The sequence below is a fragment of the Myotis davidii genome, unplaced genomic scaffold (assembly GCF_000327345.1).
Source record: "Myotis davidii unplaced genomic scaffold, ASM32734v1 scaffold69, whole genome shotgun sequence".
Lineage (NCBI taxonomy): Eukaryota > Metazoa > Chordata > Mammalia > Chiroptera > Vespertilionidae > Myotis > Myotis davidii.
In genome coordinates this window covers 185,108-194,153 of record NW_006300363.1, presented here as the reverse complement: position 1 = coordinate 194,153, position 9,046 = coordinate 185,108, and the positions used below count along the sequence as shown (strand labels likewise).

The 9,046-nt window shown below is 50.2% G+C and overlaps 2 protein-coding genes across 3 annotated transcripts in view; one reads left to right on the top strand and one right to left on the bottom strand.

Annotated features, from left to right (window-relative positions):
* CNP (2',3'-cyclic nucleotide 3' phosphodiesterase) overlaps window positions 1-4,868 on the top strand; it is a 7,569-nt gene extending 2,701 nt beyond the window's left edge. The window contains exons 4-5 of the mRNA XM_006776734.2: window positions 1,495-1,634; window positions 3,441-4,868. Coding sequence (XP_006776797.1) covers window positions 1,495-1,634; window positions 3,441-3,890 — 590 coding nt within the window. The 3' untranslated portion in view covers window positions 3,891-4,868. The remainder of the gene's footprint in view (window positions 1-1,494; window positions 1,635-3,440) is intronic.
* A 1,260-nt stretch (window positions 4,869-6,128) lies between these two features.
* Window positions 6,129-9,046, bottom strand: part of DNAJC7 (DnaJ heat shock protein family (Hsp40) member C7) — a 32,242-nt gene continuing 29,324 nt past the window's right edge. For both annotated transcript variants that reach the window (XM_006776647.2, XM_015572443.1), the window contains 4 exons: window positions 8,600-8,746; window positions 8,213-8,365; window positions 6,891-6,953; window positions 6,129-6,472 (listed from right to left, as the gene is read on the bottom strand). In XM_006776647.2, the coding sequence (XP_006776710.1) occupies window positions 6,435-6,472; window positions 6,891-6,953; window positions 8,213-8,365; window positions 8,600-8,746 (401 nt within the window). In that variant the 3' untranslated portion in view covers window positions 6,129-6,434. The remainder of the gene's footprint in view (window positions 6,473-6,890; window positions 6,954-8,212; window positions 8,366-8,599; window positions 8,747-9,046) is intronic.

Below are 9,046 nucleotides of genomic sequence, written 5' to 3'. Positions count from 1 at the left end.
CCAATACTTGTGTTGCTGAGAGGCAATAATCAGTGCCCATTTATGTTCTCGGAGAACTCTCTGCTCAGCTCCTAAAGCTTGAATCCTGGGGAACCAGGGAATGCAGTGACCCTGGCCGCATGCGAGTCCTGCACCTGTGAATAGCTTGAGGAAAGCACCCCAGGGGGCAGGGCTCCTGGTTAGAGCTGGCGGCTGTGCCCTAGAGTCACTGCCTCTTGAAGCTGCTTTTTGCCATTATAAACTGGAATCCTTTTCTGCCCCGGAAGCCACAGGAGGAATGTACTGCTCTCCGAGTACAGGCCCCCCGGGGAGAGTGAGTGATGTCCTCGCAGGTACTTGATTCCGGGAATAAACAGAAAACCCTAGTGACTTTGAAGCTAGCCACAAGCTTGGAGTCTAGACATTGAAATCGCAGGTACTTCCAAACCTTGTCTTGTCTACCAGCCACATAGTAACATCCCATTATATCCCAGACCTTGTATAGGCGCTCACCCATCAAACAAGCCGCAAGGCACACAACATAGTATGGTGACCAGGTAACTATCCCACTGAGTGAACTAGGGTGCTATTACGACTTACCTGGGTGGTTTGTGGGAAAACTGGGGTGTATGGTCACCCTAACTGTTGTACTTCAATGACAGACAAGGGCCAAATGGCTTATAAGTGAGCTAGGGTGTTAATTATGCTCTTTCCCGCACCTTCGATTGTATCACATAGTTCCCAACCATCTTTTTTTCTCCTTTTACCCCACTTTTCATGACTTGTGGATTCCCATTGTAGATGTGATGCTAGTGAATGGCTTATGCTGCCTATCTCTGGGTAACAAGTGCCTTAGTGTTCAAGTCTGGGGATGAGATGTAAAAATCTACATAACGTAGTCAGGGAATTTAGCACCTTTTTTTGTGTGTGTTAATCCTCACCTTAGGATATTTTTTCCATTAATTTTTTTAGAGTGCAAGGGAAGAAGGTATGGGGAGAGAAACATCGATGTGAGAGACACATCGATTGGTTGCCTTCTGCACATGCCCTTGGTCAGGGATTGAACCTGCAACCCAGGTACATGCCCTTGACCAGGAATCGAACCTGTGACCCTCGGTGTGTGGGCTAATGCTCTAATCATTGAACCATACTGGCCATGGCTTATGTACCCTTTTTAAGCTCTGGAGTTGCTATTAGTTTGACCAACTAATGAATAAATGATTTACAGTGGAGTGCTCAAGAATTTATGCTTTTTAAAAATTTTTGATTTTAGAGGGGGTGAGGGAGAAAAAGAGAGGTTTGGTCTTCCACTTATTTATGCATGCTTTGCTTGACTGAGGATTAAACCTGCAACCTTGGCATATTGGGATGACACTAACTAATTAAGCTACCTGGCCAGGGCTCAAGAATTTATGCTTAAGGTTTGTTTAACTCTGGGCCTCAATGTTCTTGGTGATAGATGTTGGAATGCCCCTGCTCTCTGCCCTGATGACTCACTCCTCTCTCTCCCTGCAGTTGCCTCTGGGGATGAGCACAGGGAGAAGGTTGATCTGGTCACCTACTTTGGGAAGAGACCGCCAGGCGTGCTGCACTGCACAACCAAATTCTGTGACTACGGGAAGGCTGCCGGGGCGGAGGAGTACGCCCAGCAGGATGTGAGTGCTCCTAAGGGACATGGGTGGAAGTGGGGAGGGGCAGGGCTCTGGAGGTGGTACTGGCTTAAGGCAGGAAAACAAGATGGCAGCTCAAGAAAAATGAAATCTGCTCCAGCTCACCCCTATGCACGGCTTATTGCACAGACCTCAGGCGCCCTTTCTGAGGCCCGCCTGGCAGTGGTGCCAGCGTGCGCATTTGTCCTAGGTCTGCCCACCAGTGCTGGTTTACCTGTAGGTTAATGGTTGGGAGCAAACTCCTGCTCTGGCCTCTAAGCCTCCATTTAGTCTCAAAGACTAGGAGTCCCGTGTCCTGAGGGAGGCTGGTGCTCTGAGGTTTCTGTCCTCAGGTCTGAGGCCTCGCCTTGTCCCCAAGTAACAAGTGTCCTGGAATAATGAGGTTTATTGGCTTGGGGGTACCCGTTCCTTCCTCACCTCACAACTGGTATCCTTGCCCACAGCGACATGGTGATCTCTTGCTGGGATATACATGGCTGTCTCTAGCCTCCTGCAGGTCACCTCAGCAAGGCCTTCCCTGACCCTCCACCATCTCCCCCCACTTCTCTGCCTAAGTTAATGTAACCAGTTTACTTGTGTGGTCATTGGTCTCTTCCCACTGAAATAGAAGCCCCCTGAGGGCAAACGGTTTTTATTTGGACTCACCTCTTCCCAGCACCTAGCCTACTTCAAGAATAAGTATATATTGCCCTGGCTGGTTTGGCTCAGTGGATAGAGCACTGGCCTGCTGACTGAAGGGTCCCTGGTTCGATTCCAGTCCAGGGCACATGCCCAGGTTGCGGGCTCGATCTCCAATAGGAGCCTGCAGGAGGTAGCTGATCAATGGTTCTCTCTTATCATTGATGTTTTTTTCTCTCCCTCTCCCTTCTCTGAAATCAACAAAAATGTTATATTTTTAACATGGTGCTCTCTCTGTGTATCTGTGTCTTCACATGCCCCCCCTTTATTTTTTAATATATATATTTTTTATTTCAAAGAGGAGGGGGGAGGGAGAGAGAGAGGAATGATGAGAGAGAATCATTGGTTCGCTGCCTCCTGCACACCCCACATTGGGAACAGAGCCCGCAACTTGGGCATGTGCCCTGACCGGGATTCAAACCACAACTTCCTGGTTCACAGGTCAACGCTCAACCACTGAGCAACACTGACCAGGCCCAACACTGTTCTAAGCTCTTCACCTAGTCACTCCTTTAACCCTCACATGGAGATGGGGTCTAGTGTTATTCCATTTTACAGATGAAGAAGCCAAAGGAGAGAGGTTCAACAGCTTGCTCAAAGCCCTGCAGCTAGTAAGTGGGGAGGGGGAGACTAGATTCTAAACACAGGAAGTCTGGCTTTTAACCCCTGGCTCTCTGGCAGATTGGTTTTTTGTTTTTAAATATATTTTTTATTCATTTCAGAGAGGAAGGGAGAGGGAGAGAGAGAGAAACATCAATGATGATAGAGAATCATTGATTGGCTGCCTCCTGAACAACCCCTACTGGGTGGGGATCAAGCTGGCAACCCGGGCATGTGCCCTTGACTGGAATCGAACCTGGGACCTTTCAGTCCTCAGGCGACGCTCTATCCATTGAGCCAAACCGGCTACAGCGACCTTGTTTTTTCACATTAGCCTCAACAGTCAGTGGAAAAACACTCCAACACCACACAGGCTGTTAGTGATATTTATGGATGATAAGCCTTTTACCAAAGGCTCTGCTCACTTGTGCTCACCTGCCAGACCCATGCTTCACAGCTGTCCTCTCTGGAGGCCACCACCTCTAGCTTGGTCCTCATTCTCATTCTCTGCAGGTGGTGAAGAAGTCTTACTCCAAGGCCTTCACACTGACCATCTCTGCCCTCTTCGTGACGCCCAAGACAACGGGAGCCCGGGTGGAGCTGAGTGAGCAGGAGCTGCCACTGTGGCCAAATGACGTGGACAAGCTGTCTCCCTCTGACAGCCTGCCCCGGGGGAGCCGTGCTCACATCACCCTCGGCTGCGCGGATGACGTGGAGGCCGTGCAGACTGGCATTGACCTCCTGGAGATTATACGGCAGGAGAAGGGGGGCAGCCGAGGAGAGGAGGTGGGTGAGACACCCCGGGGCAAGCTCTTCTCCTTGGGCAGTGGGCGCTGGATGCTGAACCTGACTAAGAATCTGAAGGTCAGGGCCATCTTCACGGGCTACTATGGGAAGGGCAAACCTGTGCCCACACAGGGCGGTCGCAAGGGGGGTGCCTTTCAGTCCTGCACCATCAACTGAGTGTTCTCACCACCCCTCGGGTGCCCCTCTTTAGAAGGGACGGGGGTGCAGAAGGAAGCATGCCCTCTGCTTGATCTTTTAAGATTTTTTTTTATTCAGTTAACCTTATAACCTTTTCAGAACTTGTAAGATAACTGCCCCTTTTTCTGCCTACCCTCTTCCTGTCTAATTCAAGCTCAACACAAAGGGGTGGGGGCAGGTACCATTCAGGAATCTGGACCAGAGCTGATAAGCTGGGCCGAGCTGGGCCTGGAGCTGCAGCCACAACCATGAGCCCTGTCCAGAGCTGGCTAGTGGGAGAGACCGCAGGGCTCCACGTCCCTTCACTGGTGGTGGGAATGAGAGGGGAGGATCCCTGGGCTTTGATCCTATTTCTTAATCAGTGTAGCCTCAGGAAGACTGAGGCTGCTTATCAGGGTAGAAAAGGGGTTAACCTTTTAAGTGCCTGTCCCTTCCTTCTTCACACTGTAACTAGGTAACAGTTTGATAGCTAGGAAAGAAAACAGATCAGTAAGCAGCAGCCACACCCCAGGCTGGCTGCTGGCCTCACCCCAGGAAGGGGATGGGGGGCCATCCTTCCCAGTGGTGTGGCCCTGCTATGTGATGGGGACCGAGGCCAGAGACAGTGCGTGGTGGGGAAGCTCCAGTCTTGCAGTCTGCCCAGCCCACCTTGCCTCCCTGGTGCCTCTGGAGGCCTCTGTGCCTCCTCTAAAGGGGGCTGGTGGGTACTAAGAGCCAATGAACTGGACTCCTGGCTGTTTAGGGCTAAGCCCCACCCAGTGCTTTTGAGAAGGGGTTAACACTGCTACATGGACTATGGTTCCTGGGGTGCCCTCCACTACCCTCTGCTCAGTAACAGAGCCTTGCTAATTAGGTTGTCACTTGACAAAAAGTGCTTGGGATTTGAGTTACCCACCTGGCTTTGCCCAACCTCAGTAACTTGTAATACTGATAATGAAATAAATCGTGTTAATCCTAGTGTGTGAGTCTCACCCTTCTGTGCCCAGCTTCTCTGCCCTGGGACGAGGGCTGGGGGTGTCTTTGTTCCACAGCTTGGGGCCATCGGTCCTGTCTCCCCACTGCTGGCCGGCCACAGCTGTGACGAGGCTGGGCAGCTGAACAGTGTTGGCTTTCATGAGGAGACAGAAAGGAGAGAGGCTGGTCTTAGACACACACAGAACGTGGGGGTTGGCTGGGTGTGAGGGATGCAGAGGACAGAGTCTCGTCCCCTGTTAACGACTAAAACAGGCCCACAGGTGTGCCCAGCCCAGTCAGAAACACTTCTCAGAAAAACAAAACAAAAACCCCAAACAAACAAAAAAACACATGAAAGACTTCTCAGAGAGGCAAGACCCCAAACTCCTAGTATGGATTTCCCCAGGCCAGTGGTGCTTCAAGCACAAGGGAGGGCCTGACTTTCAATCTCTTCCAACAACAGTCTGGACAGCTACACAGGGGAGTTCCTAGGCCTAAATCAGTCATCTCTTCACCATGGCCTTGGCACCAAACGGGGGGAGGACTGGAAAAGAATAAGGCAGGGGCTCGGAAAAGAAATCATGGTATCTGTTTGGTCCAAGGTCTGCTCCACCATCTCCACCACCAAAGCACCAAACGTTTCAGACGAAGACCCTAGTGTCTGCCTGGAAATCCCAACAAGATTCCTCACCACAAACACTAAGCCTGACCCGACCGGCATGACATGCGCCACGGCTTCCTTCTCCAGCTCGCTGCCCATGTAGAAAGGGCACCAGTGGAGAAGTGAGGGCATTTGCTAAGAACGGTGTTTCTAAGTGTGTTGGCAAATGTCAGCAACCAGATCCCTGGGCCCAGGAGGCAGGGTTTTACCTTGTCTCCATCTCCCTCAAACCTGCAAGAGGAACTGTGAGAGTCCACGTAAACCTCTGTGTAGGTTAGCCTGGCCTGACACACATCCACCCATGCTCTATGTGAGCTTTGGACATACAGAGCTTCTAGTGATTTCTGGTGGCCTCCACCATAAAGCAAGCATGTTTTCTGAACTCAGTACCCTCTGACTGACAACAGCCCGGGCCCAGCAGCATACCCAGCACCTGCGCAGCACTTCCATGCTGAACAGGTTTGGGAGAGGCAGCCAGCACCCCACCTGCCACCAGGCTCTGGAAGCCCACACCCCTGTGGGGCAGCTTGTGAGCCTGAAGACCACGTCAGCATTAGGTCGGTGCTGGGGGCTCAGCTCTGGCCCACTGACAAAGCAGCTGGCAGAGCAAAGAGCCAGAAAGGATCAAAACATTTTATTCTCTCTCTTTTTTTTAATAAAGTTAAACAGTAAAACAAAAATTCACAAGCTGCCTCCCTGTCCACCCCCCGCCTCCCTCCCCTCCCCGCAGTCTTCAGTGCTGGCTCCCTTTTCCTTCACCCCACTCACAGACACAGGGCATCCAACTGAGAAAACAAAACTGCTCTAAGTACATGGAGACATGATGAAGGGAGGAGGTGAATTGTGTCCACATTCAAGGTTAAACTGAGCAAGTCGGCATTTTCTGGATTCTGGATGGTTTCCTTTCATTAGCCAAATTGAAAAAAGAAATTCCCGGGACCAGATGCTGTAGGGAAAAAAGGGCTTGTTAGCTGACTGGATTTTCTAGGAAATATCACTTTGCTCTGATTATGGAGAAGTCTCCAAGGGCTGCTTCAAAGTCAGAGAAGAAGCTCTAATGGTATCAAACAGCCTGGGCCCTGGGGTGTAAGGGAGCACGAGCATGTTGTGAGTATGTGTGTAGCTTCTAACACCTCCCCTCTTGCAGACAAGCCCTGGTACCAAGTAGTTAGCAAAGCCTCCCTGACTCTGTGAAGGTGTGGCAATAAGGCAAGGTGTGCCCAGAAAGCTCCCTTTTGCTATCCTCAGCCATGCTGGAGGGGACAGAGGCCCCACTAGATGAGAATTGAGCTGCATCCAATCATGAGCCCCGTGATCAAAGGACTCCCTAACTGGGGGCTCCCAAGAACAGCAGGCATACCCACCTTCAAAGCTGAAGCCCCCAGGCCCACCGAAGAATGCCTTGAAGATATTGTTTGCATCAAAATCTGTGGGCAAGGTGAGAAACAAGGAAGGAACAAAAAGGTGAAAAAAATAGAAGTATTTGAGGGAGAATGTATCATGACACTGAGAATGGGTCTCCAAAGCTTTCCCAGATAGTATCACCGTCCCTCAGTTTCCCCAACTTCAGACTAGAGGCGAGGACATCTGCCCCACCCTATGCAAATCTTACCACTTGACCCCACTCCTGGGCTATGTTCCCTTCTGCAGCCCCAACCCCAAAGGAGAGCGTTCTTTGCCTCAGCCCACCATCTCCCAACTGTGCCCGCCAGTCCTTTCCATCTGCTGTCTTCCCTCCCTTGCTATTCTCTTCCTCTAAACCACCTGTTTGCTGCCATCACAAATGTATTTCCAGAGCCTAAATCTGGCCCATAACTCCCCTACTTAAAACTCTTAAATAGCTTTTGATGGATTATAGCTCCATTACCGGTAACCCTAGGTTTCTCTCTCTCACTGAACTGGAGAGGTCAGGGTTATCTATACGTCAGTATTAATCTTATTGTAAGTTCCAAACGTTTTTCTTAGTGAAGGAAAGCGGGTTGGCATCAGAGACAGTGGTCTGAGAAGTGGGCATAGTTCAAGGCCTCTCTTATCTCTGAGCTCAAAGTGAGCAATGATGTTGAGAGCTGTGCTTTACTTCATTCTAAGTCTTTTGGGGGAAAGTAAAATCTGTGCGTGCTTACAGGAATGTATGATGCAAATAAATATCCGAATACACTTTGTAGTAGGGGCAAAAGAAATTCCAGCCAATAGGAAAAGCCCATGATCCTGACTCCATCCCCTAAGGCCTCCTGAGGTCTGCTCCAGCTTCTCTCTCCACACTGCCTGCCTCGAGCACCCTCTATCCCTCAGAGCCCCTTGCAACACCCAAGGGTGGTTTACTTTTCTGCGCTTCCATGCCTTCCTTCCTTTGCTAAACTCACTCCCCAGTGCCCCCTGGGCACCTGCTACACTTAATTTCACTCGATTTCATGTCTATTAGATCAGGGGTCAGATTTGGTCTGCAGGCAGAAGTTTGCAAACCTCTAGACTGGGTTCCCGGAGGTCAGGGAACCTGTTTGATTCATCTTTATTCTTTCCAGCACCCAACAGGTGCCTCACATGCCACAGGTCTAGATCAATGGCATGCTTTACAAATCACTGCGGGCCACTGGCTGATTACAGTCTTTCCCCCTGGAGTGTCTTCAAAAATATCCTAAAATTCTACAGTTATCAGATGCATCCCAGGTTGCCCAAACCAACTCACCACCCATATTCATGCCCTCCTCATCCAGGTCCTGTCCACTGTCATAGCGAGTCTTTTTCTTGGGATCAGAGAGGATGGTAAAAGCTTCTCCAACTTCCTTGAACTTTTTCTCCTCCTCCTTCTGAACTTCGGCACTGGCTCCACTGTGCCGATCTAAAGGGGGGAGTACAGGGAACTCGTCTCAAAGTCTCAAGAAAGAAGTTAAAGAGAAAGACCACTTGATGTCTGACTTGAGATTTCAGTACTTCCCAAAATTTGGAGGGCACTGAACTTAGCAACACCTTCTTCCCAGTGAAGCGCCTCTCTGAGGCTTTCATTCTGGACTGAGTCTGGTACTGGGCCAGCCTGGCTTGCTCTTCCCACGGAGTCCACTCCCCACCGCCCTACCTGGATGGTGCATCAAGGCCCGTTTCCGATAAGCTTTCTTGATCTCGTCCTCAGAGGCGTTCTTGTCCACGCCCAGAATCTTGTAGTAATCTTTCCTCTGACTCTTCTTTAGTTCCATCTGTGCATTTTTAAGGAGTTGTTTGTGTTCTAAAGGGAGACATCTAGCATCAAGGACAAATCTGATCTGGCTTCCCCTACCAGGCCCCAGCCCAGATGTGGTGGAGTCAGAAGTCTTGTTAACTATACCAGGGGCTTTTCTGGTGTGTTTTCCCCCTAGGGATTAAAAAAAACCTACTCATACTTATCGAGTTTCTCACATCGGTCTCATCACAGAGAAAAGGATGTGAAGTTAACAGGCAAGATTTGGGACCAGAAAAATAGATGCCTCGTTCTACACTCAGGATTCTGTTCACTTCTTCCTGGCTGGTGATCGAATAAGCTCCAGCT